General features: G+C 35.3%; 1 protein-coding gene across 4 annotated transcripts in view; it reads left to right on the top strand.

Moving 5' to 3' along the window:
- The window catches only part of SYT14 (synaptotagmin 14), an 88,717-nt gene that overhangs the window by 24,230 nt on the left and 43,216 nt on the right, over positions 1-21,271 (top strand). For 2 of the 4 annotated variants that reach the window (XM_014887414.2, XM_088161209.1), the window contains exons 3-4: positions 2,478-2,642; positions 8,975-9,193. In XM_014887414.2, coding sequence (XP_014742900.1) covers positions 2,478-2,642; positions 8,975-9,193 — 384 coding nt within the window. Of the gene's footprint in view, positions 1-2,477; positions 2,643-2,668; positions 4,773-8,974; positions 9,194-21,271 lie in introns of those variants that run through there. The other 2 variants (XM_088161211.1, XM_088161210.1) reach the window with 2 other exon arrangements.

Below are 21,271 nucleotides of genomic sequence, written 5' to 3'. Positions count from 1 at the left end.
AGAATACAAATGCACTTTTCTCGCCTTGTTACCCCTCTTGATGCAGCAGGATATCTCATTTGAAGTTGCTGTCAAGTTCCTTTTCATGGGAAAAATTTCAGGGGTGGTTTAGGCAAAATGTTACATGATCTCTTCTGGTCAGAGGTAAGAAGTAAAGCAATTGTCAGTTTTAGATAGGTCTGGATGTCCAGCTCAAAACACAGGTGCAAGTCTGTCCAATTTGTTGTTCATGGCGGAAGGCACATTTCTTTGGATTTTTCTTTCTTTGTCAGATTTAAAAGACACCTGTATAATAATTTAGGAACAGCATCACAGTCACAAATGTTCCCTGTCATCCTGCAAAACGAACTGAGGAGTTTGTGGAACTGCATGTGTTTCTCAGTCAGTACTTTTACATAGATGTATGAGCCCAGATTTACAAAGGGCATATGTCGAATCTGAGAATGATTTCATTTGGAAGGCTCCTGGGAAAGTAATTTGCAGTTCAGTCCCCTGCACAAAGCAGGGATAACATTGAAATTGGATTCTATAACTGATCTAGGCAATCTGTTCCAGTGATAAATTTCTCTCATTCTGGATTTTTCCCGCCTCATCTCCAATTGGAACTTTTCTTGTAGTTATTTTGGATTCTTGGGTCTTGTCCTTTTGTATTGCAGCTCTGAGGATGCTGAGTCTGTTGCCAACTTTTCTTTAATCCCACTCCTTTTTAAATAGTGAAAGATGTACCATGCAGCATTATAGTCCTAAAGTGAAGTACCAAGATCTTGGCAAACAGGATTTGTAAATCTGATAAAGCTTTGTAAATCTTCATTAAATAGAAAAAAAAAATCAACCCCAAGAACAGAATTTATGGAGTTGAGTGCAGAGTCTTGCAAAGTCAGGAGGAAGAAAAGAGATATGTGATATCCCAGCTTTCATCCAGATTAATGCAGTTGTGTTCAGCTCTGAAAGATGTGCTGTCTGTGTGTAGTGGCCACAAAATCCACTCTCAAGAATTACTCTTCCTGTTTAGAATGCAGGTTTAAGACATAACTGAACCTATAATGTTTCTTAATTATCAGTACGCTACTGACAAACCAGTTAACAGATTAATTAATCTGTTACATATCACTAGGAATCACAGTTCTGTGATGCTTTATATGGTTGTTAATTGAATGCAGTTATTGAGTTCTACACATTTTTCCTATAAATTGCACCCAAATATTATTGAATTGCAGAGTTATAAAACTGCAAACTTTAACCTCTCACCCTACTTCATAATAAATTCGCAATCCTGTCACCATTTTAACTTCTTGCTTCAAGTGTTTTGGATTTAGACCTTGTGGAAAATCCACTGGATTTTCTAAGGGAACCTTAGGAATCCTTTCCTCTAACATCCTGGTAGCCTTTATTAATGAAGCAGCTCAGTTTCATTATAGTCTGTGGGCATCTTCACTCCTTCCAAAAGATCTGCCCACTCTTGGTCTTGAACTGCCTTTATAAGTTTTACTTATTTCTCACATTTCTAGACTTTTATTTTTGCCGCTGTTCTATGTCCCTTTCTCTGCCCACTCTCCTTTCAAATAAACAAGCTGCCCTTTAAATACTATTTCCCCATTGCTTCAATTTGCCACATCCATTTGCAGATTTCATATTTCTAAAACTTGCTGCTTGATAATCTTGGTCTTAAATGGTGTAATTGATGTTGTTAGATGCTCGTGGATGTCAAAGATGCTACACCTTTCAAAGATCCGCAATACTGCTTTGCAGTTATCTGTTTAATAGCAATTGCATATTCTTTATTTTACATCTTCTCTAAGACATGTCAGTCCACTTTGGACTTTTTCCCCCTCTACCTGGTTTTAAGTGTGCTGTATCTCTATTCCACTTTCTATTAGCTCTTTCTTGGTCCATATGCAAGTGGACATACATGTTTTTTCTCACTCTGTTTTTTGCTCATTAAATATCCTGCCTACCAGGGAGCAGGGTGGGCCAGCTGGTCCCTGAAGGAAGAGGAGCCAGGTGCTGAATATAGCAAGGTGGACAGGGCAAGGGCTCAGTCCCTCCTCAGCAGCACTGTCCCAGAGCTGGCCCTGAGCAGAGGCAGCCAGGCCTCCAGAAGATGGGGTGCTCTTAGCTCCTTTCCTGTGCTGTCTCTCAGGTGTTCCATCAGAAATCATTGATTTTGGCAACTTCTGATGATCTCCCCATTCTCCTGCAGAGATTGTCTCCATTCTCTCTGCAGAGAACCTCTTGCTTGAAGTGTCAATCCCTCTCAGATTAGGACCAGATACTTTTCTGTTCTTTGAAAAGATGATTAAATATTAACTCAGATTTAAATGGTGGGGGTTTAGTTATTTAAATGGTGAAGGTTTAATTACATTTTGCAAATATGTTTGCATCTTTCAAGGTGTTTTTAAGTGATCATTTCTGATAATATTACAACTCTGCAAACTTTACAAGGTATTTGAAAATGTGTTTCTTTCTGTTTCTTTTAGTATCTCCAGAAGCAATTGGATTCCTGTCTGCAGTTGGGGTGTTCATTATTCTCATGTTGCTACTTTTCCTATATATTAATAAGAAGATGTGTATTGAAAATGTTAGTGGTTTCCCAGATCTCGATTCAGGATACACTACAAGAAGGAATTCACAAGATAAACTTTGTAAGTATCCAACATACAGTGTACTAAATTTAATTATAAGAATGCACATTTTTACAAGGATGTGGCAACACAACGACGTTGACTTTTCCTGTGACTGCAGTACTTGAAAGGAGCAAACCTTTGTATGCACAAGCCACAGAAATTCAACAGCTGTATAACCAAAGAGTTTGCATTTACTTATGGGGAAATACGTCTCTTGCACTCTGACAATACTTTAAAACGTATTTTAAACATTCCATAATTTTGTATAATTAAATCTTTTCAGGTAAATTTGTGAATGGGATTATTGGATTTTCACTCAGCCTGTTAAAACCCTTTGCCATACTTTCGGACAAAGTCTTGCTTTTAATCACCTGGAAAATAATTTTAAAGAATAATTTTAGTTATATCTGAGTAACACATTAATGAATATCTTTTAATACAACAAGATCTTTAAGGATCATGTGTAATGAAAGAAATTGTCTTGAAAAAGATCTTGAGGGTTGGTAAAACAATCTCTTTCTAGTTTTGTACTGTGAAAATTGAACAGGCTTTGTCAGCTGACTTGAAAGAGACAGGCACCAGAGAACAGAATGTGAAATCGAAGAGGCCTTCTTCCCCTCTACCTCTCTAAAAGATGGAGCTAAATTTTTATTTTCAGTTTCCAGGAAACAAAAAAAAAAATTCTCCCCAGAAATTGTCTGTCATACTATCTTTCAATTTTGCTACAAAACCAGTCTTGATATTCCAAAAAATCTTATCTTATGTAAAAGACAACAAATATTTTGGGGTGAAGAAGTCTCCACGATGTGTGTTGTGTTATGTTAAAGCTTGTTTTAGTCTGACATTGGTAAAAATTTAAATGTCTCACAACTTCTTCTTCACAGGTTAGAATAAAAAAAAAATCACCTCACACAGTTGTCTTGTTTTTGAAAATAATGAATTTTGTTATAGCTAGTTGATGCTACAGTTCATGAAAGACTATGGTTTTGCTGGTTGATTGTGGCTTCATTTCAAGATATTTATTTAGCTGTTTTCTTGTTATTTTCAATGATTATCGAATGAAAAGAGAAAAGCTGCAACTTCCCCTGGTAAATATATTGATTTTTGAGGTAGCAGGCAAATAGCTCTGAAATTGAAGCTGGAGAAACAGATGCTCAGTTTGTGAAACACAGGACCTCTCAGTGTTAAGAGCTGTTGCTGAATAGGCTGGACAAATGGCGTTTTTTAGAAACCTTCACCAAAATCTGAGCCTTCCCTCTGTGTCTTCCCTGGTGGACACGCTCAGCAGTGCTGTGGATGACCTGGCCAGTGTTGTTGGCGAGGTTGGCTACTCTGTGGCTGACTCAGTGACAGAGCAAGTAACGAGCATGATCAATGGCCTGCGGGCAGAAGATGAGAGCTCCAAAACACAGAGTGATAAACCTGTGGAGGGCAGAGAGGAGCACACACCATCATTAGCTCATTCTCAGGAAATGAATATGAAAACAAAGAGAGGTGCTGCAGAACATAAAGAGACTCACAATTCTGATTCGTTAGATTTTGTAAAAAAAGGTACAAGTGAAGCTGGAGTATCTGACCATGTCTTGAACAAAAACCAGTTGAGAGGCACAGATCATAATAATCCTCTCAGTGATACAGAAGTACCTCAGGATTTGAAGATTGTAGGAGGACCTTTTAAAAGGGAAGTGGTAGGGGGAAATGAATGTTTTGTAAATGATAAGTTCTTAAAGGATAGTAACCTGAAAAATAAAAAACTTACAGTGGAGCAATCCATTGAGGAGCAAGATAATTGTCTATATGCAGTATCAGGTAATTTGAAGAATCATGAGCATAAAAAAATCAAACCACAGTCACCTGGAGTTGATTTTAAAGATTCTGATAAAGTGCACAGTATGAATGTTCCCCAAGACTTGGAAACAAAACAGAAGGAGAAATTATCAGACTCCAGCATGAAGAAGATGCACAATGACCATCCCAATTGCCTTAATGAAATCAAAGAAAAGAAATCTGAAGCCTTCTTAGAGAGAAAAAGAAGACCCATCTCAAAAGATGAAGACAGTGTGTCAGCTGCAATTGCAAATGAAGGTAAAAGAAAAAATTCCAAGAAATTAGAAAGAGAGCTATGTAATAAGAAGACAGCAGGAAAAGGTGAGGAGTCTGTCAGCAAACTGCATTCTTCAGCCTTTCCTGAAACTTACGATATTTCCTACTTTTTTCACCTAATTTACACATTTAATAATAGGGTTTCCTGTGAGTGAAAGTAGGTTTGTTTCAGTGCTTCATTTTCTAATTATGTTGATATTTCTTGGAAGTTAATTACTTTCCAAAGTATTACTTAAAGGAACTGATTAATAAATGCCTTTTCTATGTTCTAACTTTATTCTTTCTCTATACAGTTTTTCTTGCCTTCTAAGCCTTGTGTGGTTTCTGCTGAAAACTATGAATTAATTAATACTGGAAATGAATACTTGTTCTGTGAAAATGATTTTTTAATTTTCTTTTTAAAGCAATGCATAAGATGTGCTATGATGATAAAAATAACTTCTTTTGCATTTACATTACAGTAGATCTTCAGAATATTTCTGGGATACTTGAGATAGTGATTTCAAGACACAATGAGAAATGAGAAACTCAATAAGAAATGGCAATTAAGTCATTTTAAGTATAGAAAGAAGTGAATGAGGCTTGTCTTAAAGTTGAAGTCTTAAAAGAAAACCTGTGTTGTTGTTATGGATGCTTTGTGTGCTGTCTTCAACATCCAATCTTAGTGTGATAAGGGAATTGCAATAATAATTTGTAAGAAGTAAAACCTTGCAATTTTACATACTTTTACAGGCTGCACAGTAAATTTTTAGAAAACAATACATGCTTTTCCAGAGGTGCTAACTCTGTAAAGAAATGAATTATTTCCTAATAGAAACCCATTTCTTTTTCTTCAGTTGTGTGTGTTTTCCTTATCTGAAAATTTCAGTTATCTGCTTTGTTGAGTTTTGGTTTGGTTTTGTTTGGTTGGTTTTTTTTTTTTTTTAGTTTGAATTAGGAGTGTTTTCCATGTTTCTATGATTAACTATGATCTTATCTATTTCTTGACATAATAATATATTTGTAAGGTGTATTCTCTCAAAAATGGCATTTAGGTCCCATAATAAGCAGATCAATAGCTTTCAATAGGTTAATAATTGCTCATGACTCATAAAATAAAGGAAAAGTTTTGCTAAGAACATAAATTCTCCTAGTCAAATTTCCAAATAAGGTATAAAAATCAAATGAGAGGTGGCAAGAAAAGGCATAATACTCTGAGTTGTTGTTTTGTTTTTTTTTTTTAATGTACAGGAAGCTATTCCCAAGAAAACTGATCTGCTTTGTAATTTAAAAAAATTGCATGGATAGCTTATGTTTAAACTTTGAGGAGGTTTTTAAGTCCTCTGAGGAGGTCTTGCTTCATGACTTATAATAATGGTATACATTCTCATTTTTTATGATAGGAACTGGAGAAAAATTAAAAAACTGCTACCATTGAGAACTTCTGGGTGTTTACAAAAGTCAGTGTATTATTAGAGACATAACTTTAAACTCTTCTTTCAAACACATTGCTGCCGTGTTTTATACTATTCCAATCTTTATGAAGGCTGATTAATGAAGCTGATTTCGTATTTGTGAATATATTTCTTGTAACATTAAAGGATGCACCTAATACTATTGTCTAGCACTGTATTTTAGGCCTGGTATGCTCTGCTTTAATTATAGCTGTGGAAATCTGTAGAAGTTTCAACCCCTGGAGGGCTGTATGATATATAAAATTTTACTCTGTGTTCCTTTTTCTGTGCAGCCTCTTGCAATGAACATTTTAGCCAGAATATATCCTACTTGGTGTGATATTTTCAGTAAATGATCACTGAAATTGAACTTGCTTTATAGCCATTCATAAATGAGAAGAACCATATCTGCTAGACTTGAATTAATAGTCTAGAGTTGAAGGATCTAGTTGCTCCTTAGAAGTCTTTTAGGGCACCATTTTTCCTACAAAAAGTAAATTAAATTGATGTGCACATTGTGTGTAGAGCTGGTAGCCCCACATCCAGTTAAGGTTTTCTGACAATTTCCATTTCAAGACCTTATTATGAGTTTCCTAAATGGTGTGCCAAATTTGAAAGACTTTTGAAGATACTAGGCATTCTTTCTGTCTGAGATCCTGTTGTTTGGGGTTTTTTTCTAAGTTATAGTTTAAAATCTTTAACTGTTTCCAAAAATAGGTTATGGAAAAAACATGCTGGGTATTTGTGCAAAAAAAAAAAAAATTTAGATTTCACCTCAGCTTAACAAAGATGCTATGGCACTTTTGTGTATTGGAATATGTGCTTGAAATGTGGGAGAACACTTCTCCCATGTCACAGGTGCCCATGTTCTATGAAGAAACACCTAGGTTTGACAAAGTTGTAAATTTTTGAGAAGTTTTCTTTTTGAAAAGACATGGTAAACACTTCTTATACTTTGCTTGTTAAATTCACTGACCATCCCATTTGCACTCATATGCTTCATTGGGGGGATTGAAGAATGGAGCAGGTCTTACCCTGCCTTTGATACTTATGGTTACTGAGGGACACTGGGAGTTTGAACAATAGAATTGAGAATAAACATATTCTATGTGAGGACAGACACTTCCTGAGCAAATAGGAGCTGATGCACATCGTAGATTGGGATTTGAACTAGGAAGTGACAGCTGTGGAGAGAACTGGTAACTTCATATGAAGGTGGAGAGACTAAAGGTGAAAGACCAAGGTTGCATAAGTAGTTGGCTAGGTGCAAGTAAAGTGAATTTGGGATTGAATAGCCCAAGAGAATAGAGGAAATCACCATAAGAAACCAAAAGTGGGGCTTGGAGCAAGAACTTGGAGTATGGGACTGGGAGGCAGGAACTTGGCATAGGATTCTACTTGTATAAATGTAACTTTCCAAAAGATTTCTTACCTAACTTGCAGTGGAGGCTTTTCTGTATGAGTACCAGGGAGAAAAAGACCTCTATGGGAAGTGATTCCTAAAAGTAGGAAGGATGGACCTCTGTAGTACTAAGGGGCAAACACTTGACTGTAAAACAGGCCTAGATGGCTGGCATACATTGAGTTAATTTAATTTTAACTGACTGAATTTCAAATAAGCTGAATCTCTCTTTTATCAGGAATACCCAACCAGAGGAGTGAGACTGACTGGGCATGAAGACAGACACTATTGGGAGTGGAAATGCAGATCTGGAGCTGAGGGCCTAAAAGCAGGGAGGGGAAAAGCAGCTGTGTGTGGCTGGATAGCATGTTAGACAACATTCCCTCAGATTCAGGAGCTGAGAAACAGCATGACAGGCTCAAAGCTCTGCTGGTATTGGAAATGCACTGACAAATCATATACCATAGGTTTGCTCTCAGAGTAGAGGTAATGCTGACTTCTGAGTTTACATGAACTCTTAACTCCTGTTGGAGTCTGAGATCTACAGAATCTCTGCAAGGCGTGTTAAATTTGGGCAGAATTCATTTGAACTTTGGAAAAAGGGAGGAGGAAATTTTCCTTTTACAGAAATAAAATATCAGCTAATCTTTGATTTGTGGGAGGAAGTCACGCTTCAGATGTAGTTGGAAAACGTTGGCCACAGGAGTGAACACTACAGAACTGCTATAAAATAATTAACTAGATAATTTTTTTTCCCATGTTATTTTTGCTTTTGCCAGATGTTTGCAGTAAAAATCTGCATTAATTTCAGTTATTGAACAAGGAGTTGTTTATTGTAAGTTAAATAAAATTGTGCATGCAAACATCTTCCACTAGCATTTTCCCATTTGTTACTGTGAGTTTAAGCACTACTGTCATAACTATCTAAAGATGATTTTGTTGTAGGCTTCTTTTTGTAAATCAGTTTCATTTCAATGCTATGCTACATACTCACAGCAAAAATCAGCTGGGAATGCAGCATCAAGAGCTGCTTGCTTGATATGTTAGGTATCCAAATGTAATATTGCAGCGGTGTTGGATTTACTTCACATAAATTATTTTAAGCATTTGCCTACTTAATGAAGGGTTTCAAGAATGTCTATGTGCCCCCTTACATGAATTGATCTGTTTTCTGTTGAATAAGTGTCAGTATGGTTTTTTGGGGCTTAATGATCTTTCAGGTCTTCTAGAAAATGAGAACAGCTCTCAGCAATTACAAAATCACAATGCTTGTAATTACAACAAGATATTTTTAAAATACTACAGAAATTTTAATTGAAATGGCTGAAATATCTTCAATGATAACCTCTTATGGTTATTTTCTTGTCTTCTATTTTGAGCTGTAGTCGATTTGCTTTATTTTATTCAAACAGACAATTCTTATATGAGTAAAGACCAGCATGGTTCATCATCTGAGAGTGAAGATGAAGCACTGGGTAAATATCATGAGGCCTTGTCTAGAACCCAGAGTTCCAGGCTGCCAGTGGTGGATGGCAGACAGCAAAAAAACTATATATGGGAAACCAGACAAAAATATAGTCCCCTGTCTGCAGAATATGATGGATACAGTAGTGAAGCCTCAATAGATGAAGGTAAGAGCGATTTAAAAGCCTTCCTTTTATTCCAAATTTCAGAATTGTGTTCTGGATAAGTAATTCCAAGACAAGAGCAGCTTGGCTAGCAAATAGTCAATGTCTGCAAGAAACATCCAGACACCTCTTATATTAGTGCATGCTCAAAAAAAAAAAAAAAAAAGCACACACTTGTATACATTCTTCCAGAAATACTACAAGTGATACAATATCTTGTTATATTAAGTTTCATTTAATTTTATCATTATTCATTTCATTTTGGGGGCAATTTAAGCTGTTTTGATTTAGAAAGGAAACATGGCAACTCTTGTTGAATTTGTGGTATAAATACGAAGAAGACATGCTTTTCCAGTGTTGATAAACTCTTCTAACAGCAAACTAAATGGAATTGGTTATTGGCTACAGTGCATATGGTCATTGCAGTGTGCATTTCTGGAATGTTCTGTATCTTTTCTTCTCTTGAAATGACAGAAAGAAATTACTACAAAGATTAGATTAATGCATTTTTCCATGGTACTAAAAGTTGGATTTAAACAGTGGATGTTTTCTTACATGCTATACATGTCTTGATTTTAAGTTGGGGTGACAGCTTGATGTAGAGGCTGAGAATTCTGCTGTCAATATTTTGTCAATATGCTTTTTGTATTTGAAAATAGTTGTGTGAGAACTGTGGCTGTAGCCAGTTTCAAGCATGAAAAGTGAACTTTTCTGAGAGTTAGATAAAACTCAGATTCTGGTACAGGTGCTGGATTACAATAAGGTATTTTTGGTCTTCCTTTAAGTTAAAAGTCAAAAGTCTTTTAGCTGTTTGATATTTTCTAATAAAAAGTGGATACATGTAATTAAAAGATATTTCACCTTAAATGTTGTATACAGTCCAGAGGGGCTTGAAAAAATTTAGAATTTCTACAATTTGATATAATTAAATTATATAAAAGTCTATTTCCTGTTCAAATTTGAAATTAGTATATGGTCATTCATGATTCCAAGCTAAGACATGAAGGACATGAAAGCCATATTTCAAGTAAGTTGCAGAGTTAAAGGATTCTCTTTTGATCATCAGAAAATTAGTTTCTTTCCTTTGCTGTTAAATTGTAGGAAGGCAGGTAGTCTGAGTTCTAGCAAATAGTGAAGGAGATGCAGAAGTGAGGTCAGGTGGTAAAAACTGATCCTTGAACACTATGATGGAGAAGGAATAGGGACAGTAAAAGCATATTTGGTTTTGATGTCTACTGAGATCTCTCAAGTGTTGGTGGGGTAATATGAAAGATAAGATACTCAGAGTTTTTTATGGCATCTTCACTGTTGGGAAAGAATGATGATGCAGATTAAAAGGAGATGGAAAAATTATTAGCAAATAATATGAATTATACAAGAATTACACAGGAAGACTCCTTTCAGATATCTAGAATAAGATATTTCTCTCTCTACAGACTACTGGGGCTACTTGTTGAAATAGCCATAGTTATACATTATTCCTCTTCTTACTTTGTAATTGCTCAGATTTTTTTATCCAATCTAGTTAATCTTCTCAGTGAAATGTCCCAAAGTTTTTAACTTTGGCCCTGTAGGATTTAAGCTTCAAAGGCATTGTGCTAGCCTGTATCCAATTTTTTTTTGCTTTTAAATTTTTATGATTGTGTTCCTTATCCTCTTTTTAATTCATCAGAATTCTTAGTTACTGATTTTTATCTGGGGAATGATAGTTTCCAGTCTGGAAATTTGTATCAGGATTACAGTCTAAGACAAAAGAACCTTTTCTGGCAAGTCCAAACATTGCATCCGGAAAGTTACAGTTGTTACCCCCTCCTTGATTTTTGTTATTCTTCTATTGCTAAATATATCTGTCACCAGGTGCTATTCCTTTTCAATGCTTTCTCCATTCTGGAAGCAGGCTGGATATAAATGTCATTTTTAAGTTTATTGTAATGAAAGAACATTCAGGATTTAGAAGCAAAAAAACTTCTGAAACAAAAGCTATCAAAACATTCTAACTTAAAAACTTAAATTTTTTAACCACATACTTTTACTTGCACAAAAACTTTAATAATGTCAGTATTTTACTTCTGCTGCTGCTTATGAGAGCATTCTCTTCCCACATTTTACAAGGAATGGAGAATAAACCATTATTTTTTTGAGAGCCTGCAAGCATTGTATGCTGTATGCTTGGTAAAATGCTTGCAAATTAGGCTGAGGAGTTTGTCTCATTTTATTAATCCATTATTCTCAACAAAATTATGTTCAATACTATTAAAAAAAAGTTTTGGACATGGTAGCAGATTAACAACCTAACATTTTTCACTTTTCAGTGACCTGAAGGTGGCATACTGGAATAATTAGTGTTAGTGCTTTTTATGTTCTTGCTAAATTACTTCAAAGAATCTTTGCACAATGATAAGAACGTTTTAGAATAGAGGAAGAGACAGTATATGCCTTATGTGATGATCATTACAGAGGGAAAGCTACCCAACATAGAACTTTGATGAAAAGAGGTGAAAACCTCATGAAGAAGACCTGCAATCAGAAATAAAGGAGAGATTATTACTACCAAGCTGTTCATATGTGTTCAGAGAAGCAGATCACTTAACAGATGATGTTAAAAAGCTATGATTCTGAGGGGGAAGCATCAGCATTCCAGATGTTTCAGTGTGATTTTTAAAAAGAAAACTTGACTGTTTCTTAAACTTGGAAAAATATCTATAGAAGACTTGATGCCATAGCAATGCTGAATATTTTTATTAAATACTTGGCTTTTGTGGACATTGAATTACTTGTTATAAAAAGTGTAAAGACAGATAATAGAACCATTTCTTGACTCTTTTGTGGAACAAGCAGTGTGTTCCTGTGTGCTTTGTTTAATATGATAAAAAATTGTCAGTGCATTTGACTTTGTGTGCTTCTGTTTTCTCACATGTGGTTTATCATTTCTACTTCTAAGTCTTTAACATTTTGGCTGTGTTTCCGTTGTAAGGCACTGATCAGTCCATATGTTGTGCATGTAACACTTGATAGTGTTAAAGTGAAGTGATGAGAGGACAGAATTAATTTAATTTTTGTCTCACCACTGTTTTTCTCCTGCTCCTTGCCAGTAAAGCAGCCCCTGATCATTAAGAATAAGGGCAAGGGGGAGTGGTTTTAAGGAGATCTGGAAGAGCTACTGAAAGAGACTAGGTTTAGATTAGGTATTAGGAAAAAAAATTCTTTTCTGTGAGGGTAGCAAGACGCTGGAATGGGTTGTCCAGAGAAGCTGTGGATGCCTCATCTCTAGCAGTGTTCCAGGCCAGCTTGGGTGGATTTCTGAGCAACTGGGTCTAGTGGAAAATGTCTCTGTCCAGGGCAGAGAGGTTGGAATCAGGTTGTCTGTAAGGCCCCCTTCCAACACAAACCATTTCATGATTCCATGACTCTGTGCATTCCATCAGAGATTGAGTAGTACGAGTAATGAAAATGATATTTAACTCTCAGTAAATTTTGAATTTCTCTGCTGAATTTTCTCTTCAGCAGCTAGTCTCTCTCACGTGTTCTATTTTGCAATGGTGAGCTGTGTGTTTTCAAAGGAGTCAAGAAACAGTTTTGCTGATAACTGTTTACTCTGAACTTCTCTTTTCAAATTCATTTGTTTAGATGTGTGTGTATTTAACTCTGCGTACACAAATTTAACAAAGAGACAAAAATATAATCTTGTTTTTATTAATACACCCTGTATGTTTTGCTTGCCTTGCTAAAAATGTGTTAAGTAGGAATATGTTTGCATAATTCAGACCACCAAAATGTCTGAACGTATTATTTTAAGGTGTGCTTATTATCAATTCTGTACTTAGTTTATTACATCCATTTTCTGGCTGCATGCCTCTAAAAGCATCATATTCTGAAGCCTGTAAAATTGTGTTGTATATTTTCATAGCATTCTTTTCTCCTCTAGATGGCCATATTAATCTTTCTTTTCAGCATATTTGTATAGAACTCACATGGAATTTTGTATAATGTTTTTAATACTGAAATGAAGAAAGCTGTATGATCTGCAGGCTTTGTTGGTGTATTTTCATGATGGAATGTTCTAGTACTTCTGTGCAATTCAGGGATTCAAATTTTCGTTCACAAATACCTGCTTGTGGCCAGTGTCTGATGTACTTTATACATTTGTATGGCACATTTGATGCGTTTAGATTTTTGCATGTTTTCCATATAGATACACAAAATGAAACATAAATTACTACTGTGTGTGGATGCAAGTATTTCTATAGACTGTAAGCCATTGTAAATATAAAACTTTCACAGTGAACTCCTCATGGACAGGCCTAATTCCAGAGTATCACTAAAGGAAAACCTAATTCAATAGAAAATCAAGTTAATGACAAATGTCAACATTAAAAGTAAAGTGATACAAAGGTTTACACCTGAAATTTTCAACTCTTGCAAAAAAGACCAAAAGTTTTTAACCTAAGAAAAGAGAAACATGTAACTACAGGATGTGTGGCTCAATCTCTGTGCTTAGGTCCAGAGTTCCAGGGTCAGCTTGAAATATGAAATCTTAATTTTGTCAATAATATTATTTTTGTACTTTGTAATATTATCCAGAAAAGTATGGATACTTACTGAAGTGACCTCTTTTTCCGTTTTTCCTGTTTTCCAGACAAAACTTGGTTTTAGGTTTTTATAATGTATATCCTACTTCTTACATTATTTCAGTGTTGAATATGTAGTACTGTCTTTATGTCCTCCAACTATTTGTGATATTTTGGAAGAAGGAATTAATATAGATTGTAATAGTACACATTTGTTTCAGAAAATAAATAATAAAAAAATAAGGGAGGGGGAAGCAAGCAAAACCAGTGCCATAAGTTATTTGTGCTAACAAGGAATTTATGGATTGAAATAGACATCTAAATAAGGAAGTGCAAAAATTTTATATTTAAAATTGACATTAAATTAAAATTGGAAATCTTTGTATTTCATAGTAGAAGTAGTTTTTAATATCTATATTAGGATCTTATATGGACCATGCCTTCTTAATAACTTGAATTTCTAAAAAACATACAGTATTATATTGGATTGGCCTCTCTGTCTCCAGTAGTGGCTGCTTCCTCAGCTTTGAAAAGTCAAGCATTATACTGTCGTTGTGTTTTTAGTATCTCCATAAGCTTCACAGGCAATGTGTTTTCTCTAAGGAAATGGTCACCTAAATTCCTAAAAGCTGAAGTTTTTAAACTTTGAAATGTTAGGATAAATATATTGAAATTACAATTTTGCGGGCAGATGTCAAAAACTATAGATGGTTCTTTTCTTCTGAAATCAAGATTCTCTGAGTCCCCTGTGATGAGATAGGTAGAAGAGGAGAAGAAAACAGTTCGGGTTTTTTCATTGTTAATTTCTTATTAATTTCTTAATGCTTAAAGCATTACCTCTTTAACAGCTGTGCAAAATTCCTGATTAGGAACAAGCAAGGAGAATTGATCTCATTTTGAGGCAAAGTAAGTCACATCATGAAGTAAAAAGGAGTAGGTTCACTTGCTTATTTAGCATACTTAGATGTACTTTATTTAACTATAGTTTACCAGTTCAGTACAACCACAGGTTCCATCTCCAGCCTGTTTTAAAATCCTTTTCTAACTTCTCAGTTGTAAAGCCCCTTGGCTGAAGACATGTTATTTCTGAGATTGGCCCAAGTGCCTTACATTTCACAAGGTTTTTTTGAAACATATGGAAGCACTAAAAGACTGCAGTGAGAAAACATAAGTTCTCTTAAATGAGAATCTGCTGCTCTTGCAGGCATATGCTACTGGATTTTATCCATCTTTTCCATATTGTGAAGGTAGAATATGGTTATTTTTGAAGTTTATCTTCTCCCCTTCTATTCTTCTCTAGGCTTTTGGCACTTTATGTTGATGTGTCTGTGGACATATGTTTGCCTTGTTCCTCAGTGTCAATCTTTGCACGTGAAGGCGACTGTTCTTCTGGAATCTCTTGGATCTAATTCTTTATGCGGCTTTTTGTCTTTTCTTTCTCTCTTGTTAGTTTTCATGTCTCAGGAAAAGTCTCCTCACTGAATTACTTAAAGTATATATAGAGATTTCCTCTCTGTATCTTTCCAATGTAAACACTAAAAGCTCTTTCACGCATCTTTCAAGCATCTCAGAAGTGGTATAGAGGTGAATCTCCCCAGTCTGTTTAAGCAACTTGGCAAGTTTTCATTAGTAAATACATTCTGTGAAGGAGGATCCTACTTCTTCAGACTTACCAAAGTGAGGTGAAAGCCTTTGGACAGGCTGAGAGAGGAACAATGGATCACTCAGTGAATTCCATGAGAACCATATTTTTTGCAGTTTAGTTTCTGTCACTATTCCTTGCATGTAAGTAGATCTATTTTCAAGCCAAGTGTGAATGAAAAATTACTGTTTTCTGGGTGTCTGCATGGCTGTATTATGTTCAGCAAAATAAGTCCACAAAGTTCCCTCAGAATTAGTCTCCCTGTAAATTTCAGATACTAAGAATTACAGGCAAAAAAGATGTCTGACATGGAAAAGAACTGTGTACTGGTATTCACACTGGAGGACTGAAAGCTCAGTTGAATACTCAATCATAGTTATTTCTCTTTTTCCTTTAATGGGCCTTAAAAATATAAATAAATTCAATGAAAAGAGTATTTAGAAAGAAGGTGGCCACCCACTTTTTTCTGATGTATCTTTATCAGATTACCTGTGAGATTTCTCTGGTGTAACACCTATTGGAATACTCTAAATACTAAATTCTCTTTTTGTCCTGCAACTTTGAATAGACTTAGAGCTTCAAATAATACATTCAAGGTACTTTGAAAGTGTCTTTATTGAAGAGATTTATGACAAGTTTTAAGACACCTTCAGACCAGTATTTCTAAATGCTTCAGAGAGTATTTTGATGTCTGAGTTATGTTGCAGCTCTGAATTCTCCAGATATTCATACTCGTGTATTTTATCTGGTAGTACTTGTGTACCGTCAATTGATGTTATTGATGTACTTCTTGGAGATTTTGGGGGATTTTTTAGTTGCAGTATTTCTTCAATTGGTCTAGCTTACTTATTCTTGTTTTTCTATTATGTGGGCATCTACCCCTGACATTTTTTTATTCTAGGAGTAATTAAAAATCTTCCTGTAGTACAGGAGAGTGCAGTGATGCAATACTAATGATACAAAGTTCTGGTTCCTGATCATGTGTGTCTGCCTCCTCTAGTTAATTGAAAAGAGTCTTCATTGGCTCCAAGCCCTTAACAATTGAAGAATGACGGTATCTTGTGATTTTGAAGCTTCTGGGGAGTGTGGCTGTCAAATCCATTGCTATATCAAGGGAATATTTAGGGATAGTTGTGTAAAAAAGATACTTTGCAATTCAAGGACCTGCAGAATAGTGTCTAGGACTAACTTGATTTGCAATGCTTTCTACTTATGTCTGTGATGCTGTGGGTTTGGGTTTTCTTCTGGTTTTTCTTTAGTCAGATTTTTGCTTGGGGTTTAGTGGATTTTTTTTTGAGTTCCAAAGTAGCTTCCTAGTGCATTGTGACAGACCTCTATTGTTCTTCTGTAATAGTGGAAGACAGTTCTCTTAAGTGCTTGAAATTATGATGTGTGTTTCCACAAAATATACTCAACTGAGATTGCAGAGACTAAGGTGATTTAAAGATTAACTCTTGCTCTGTCTTTATTCAATTTTGCAGAATTCATATTTTTTTTCCTTTCCAAGGAAGTGTAATGCTTTGTCTTGTGAGAAGTTCCTGATAGAAAGGAACTTTTCTTCTAAGTAATTGGGCTATGATCATGTTAGGTTAGCTTCTTTATGTGTATGAATAGCAGACATGCATAATGTTTACAAATTCTTGAGTCCTAGAATAGACTGAATTCACAGATGGGGGTAGAAAGTACATGTGCAGTATTACTCATGTAATTTTCTTGAGGAATATTATGGAGGAGGCAAGACATAAACAAGGGATTTAAATGCAAAGGAGATCCGTGCCTGAGTTGAAACACAGTTTGGAAGAGAATGGATTTGTATTGAGGACACTTGTGAGTTTGAAAGCCAGATAGATGGTATCAAAGTTGTGCACAGTCTTTTCAACCAAAGGAAGCATATGAAAGTGCTTGATAGAATGAATTTGGGTGATTCTGAAATCATGGGTTTACCCTGTGATGAGCAGCAGAGATGCTGGGAAAAAAAAAGATGCCGTTAAAGTGTGTACATCATCTACTGCTGAGAGAAGAAACCTAGTAACAAAACTCAGTTAGGGATGATGACAAGATTTTCCACAGAAAAATTCCTTTTCCAGCTAGACCAACTCCAAAGAGGAGGAAAAACTGTCTTCCAATGGGAAAGGGCTTTTTTTCAAGATCTGCAATAGTGAGCAATCACTCAAATTATGTGCCTTCTGCCAGCATCTTGAAGTCTTTGAAGAAATACCCTTTGCATTGATGTGAAGGCTTTGAAGAAAGTCACCCTTAGCAATGTGATATCTCTGAAGTGATGTAAATCATACATTAATGATAACAGGGAAGTTTCCATTTTATTGTAAACTTACTCTTTTAATAGCTGTCTTATCAATTTGAATCTGGAATTTATGGGAAGATCATTAACTTGGGAAAGTTCAGACTGAAATAGTGACTGAAATAGTTTGTATTTAAAATAGAAGTCTACATTCATAGAACGTAGAACTGCTTTATGATGTAGACACAAGAGATAGTACTGTATCAGCAGTAAAGATAATTTCCTTGATGAACCAAGTGCTTTTGCTGATTCTGGGGGTTCATGCCTCTATCATGGAAGGAGTGACTAAGAAAAAATATTGAACAGTAGACTGGAAATCTCTGTGTAGACATTATTAGGTACATTGGAAAAAGGGATTTTACCCAGTACTCTACTTACCTCCTGAGAATAGTCATGCTACTTGATGAGCACAATGGAGCAGTTTAGGTAAATATGAGAACTGAAAACTAGGACAACTTTCATAGAATGGAATCATAGAATGTTTTGGGTTGGAAGGGACCTTAAAGATCACCTTGGTCCAAACCCCTGCCATGGGCAGGGATTCCACCCACTAGATAAGGTTGCCCAAGGCCCCATCCAACCTGACCTTGAACTTTACATAAGAATATCACAAAAGAATGGCTTACCAATTCTTCTTCCATAGCAGCTGTGGATAAATGTGGATAAAATTTTCTTACCTTTAAAGGTTAAAACCAAAGGATTTTTAACTCTAGTCTGAAACTAAAGTTTGCCTCCCAGTTGTGCCTTTTCCCTGTAGGTTAAGGACTGGTTGCCATTTGGACTGTTTGTTTATATTCTGAGCACATTGCATTTTAACCTTCTCCTTCGTAAGAGAAGAACATTAGGGGGTTTTGTAACTGAACTCCTTTTCTGTTTTGTTGCCTAATGTAGATTATTTTCCTTATGCATATGTATCAGTTTCATAGACATGCTATAGCTATCTTGTAAGTATTCTCTTGGAATGGTTTAATGAATATTTTGTCCTTACACAAGTTGAACAATGTTACTGTTTTAATCTGATAATAGGTATTTTATTGTTAAGAGAAGTATTTTCATAGCTACTTTGCTTATATTATTGGAGACTATATTGTATCCAATAATATAAACAACAACAATATAAAATTGTGTCTGTAGCTTCTGTGAAGGCAAGGATCTGTAATTTGTTTTCTTGCAAAATGAGTTCTTATTTGCTATTTGGAACGCTTCTGTCTTATAAAGTTATCCTAAATTTTAGGAATTATTGGAATGTTTTCCTAGGGGAAAGGGGTAAGCATGATATGTTATCCAACTTGAAGTAATTTTTTCGGTTTGTGTCTTTTTAGTTTGGGGCGAGCTTTTGGTTTTGGTTTTTTTGGGGATGGGGTTGTTTTTTTGCAATTACCTTTCCTCCACTGTATTTACAAGCTGGAAATAGATCTTTAGCTAATGTCATTGCCATGCTTCTGGTCATTTTGGTGCAGCTGAAGATTATCTGCTATGAAGGAATCATGATCTCATGAAAGCACATAGGAAAACTTAAAGGGAAAATTATTTTATTACGGAAATTCTGATTCTGGTCCTTTGAGAGAAGTTAGTAGACATGCTTAACAGGATATAAGATTTTCTGCGTGGTCACCTATGCCCAATTCAATTAAACTTGATCTTTAAATTTGTAAATAGGAAATCTTGCTGCATTCACCTTCTCACCACTTAGTAGTTAAGCAGTATGTGTTCTTATGTATATACCTGTACAATTTGCTTGAAAAAAAAATACTAATGTCTCAGCTCTCTATTTTGACCTTTGGTTTCAGTCTTGTTGAACCATTCTAAATTTTGTCCTTAAAAGTATTTTGTAAAAGATTTTCAATTATCATTATTTCCTAATTGTTTTAATTTTTAAAGAAGTTTTATTACATTCCTTTGCAAATATATCAATTTGTCAGATAAAGGTTAAAAATTAGATAGATTTTATTCATGTTAAAGTCACACCCAGCTTATTTAAAGGCAGCTTTGACTTAGAGTTGCAAGCCTGAGGATATTGATTTGAATTATGCATGACTGTCTGGTATGCAGTTCCATTAGCCTGCTGGATGGATAATGTAAACATGTTCAGAATTTTAAGTATCCTATATGAGCGGCAGGTTAAAAATAGAGCTGATAAGAGCATGTGTATCTGAAAAATCCAAATCTTGGAGAATGAAACTACAAAAGGTTCATGTCTTTAAGAGGCTAACTTCAGGTGTGAATTTCTTTCCTTTGAAACTGCCCAGCCCGAGCAGGTACAGCTGATGTGTGTGATTTGAACAGGTGACATGGTTGCTGTTGGCTGCTGCAATGCACTGACATCTGTACCAGAAAACACACTCTCAACTCTGCAACTTTTGGTGAAAAAAGAAGGGTTATATCTGTTCTGGTTTAAATTGGTCAAGATTTACTCTAGGGATCTTCATATCTTCAAGGAAGATATGATTTGTGATGGTATTTGATTTTGCTCAAACTTTCTGTGGCTTTCTGTTGGTGGTTATCTCTGGTCAGTTGTTTGGTTATCCCTGTGTTTTGCTCAGTCAGTAGTTTGGTAGTAGAAATAATGACTTCTGAAACTTGGTTTTTGAATCCTCAGCACTGTGCTAGTAGGATTTAAAAATAGTATCTTTTTAGAATTTTGCCCAAGTTCCTGTGAATTTCAATAGAAAAAGATCCACTACTCTGGAGTGAAAAGTACATCATCTATGTTACATTTTATAAAGTTTTATTGCATTTTCAAGTGTTTCTGTTGCATCTGTAGCATTTGCTGCAATTTGATGAATTAAATGAAAAAAATGCTATTGCACTTAATACAACGTCTGAAGGATACAAACCAGAAAACTAGTCTAATTTGGCATTAATTTTTTCCCACCTTCTCAAAGCTCTTTTGCTTGGAATCCTTTGTATTTGGCTTTGTTAAAAGCTATACATAATGCCAGAATGAAACTATTTTTAGACTATAAAAATGAGAGAGAATAATGATGTCTTTTCCTTGGACTTTACAATTTTCGTTTACTTACAGTTTAATATAGCAATAATCCCATGAAAATTTGCAAGTATACGTATGACTTAAAAACTGTTCTTGATGATGAAGTTGATTATACTGCTCTGATAATTTTTTTCTTTTTCTCTAAACTCTTGGTTGATGAATTGTATATCCATACAAAAATTTGTCCAGGGGGTAATTCTTGGGTAGTACTGATAAAATTTGAAAAGGTGCTTTGTGTCGATGGTCACTTTCCCTCTTAATTGAGGAATAGTTAATCTGTTAAGAGACAGGCATCTAATGCTCTCCTTCAGAGAAACTCATCATCCTGCTATTTGATAATAGCTGTTATCTTAAGTGTTTTCAGAGTGAAATTCCTTTCACTGGCAATAAGAAGCACTCCTCTCCACCAGCTGCTTGTCCTGGTACCATTTCCTTCCTGTTAAGAGAAGGCACTTTAGAAGAAGAAAATATTTTGAAAAATAGCAACAGTATTTGTCATAAGGATTAAAGGCAATCTGTTGGCCACAGAAGTCTAGGGAACTACAGTGGCAATTTCCAGAGAACTTCAATATCTTAA

The sequence above is a fragment of the Sturnus vulgaris genome, chromosome 3, assembly GCF_052056855.1.
Source record: "Sturnus vulgaris isolate bStuVul1 chromosome 3, bStuVul1.hap1, whole genome shotgun sequence".
Lineage (NCBI taxonomy): Eukaryota > Metazoa > Chordata > Aves > Passeriformes > Sturnidae > Sturnus > Sturnus vulgaris.
The sequence above is the reverse complement of the archived record's forward strand: the minus strand, read 5'-3'. Positions and strand labels throughout refer to the sequence as shown.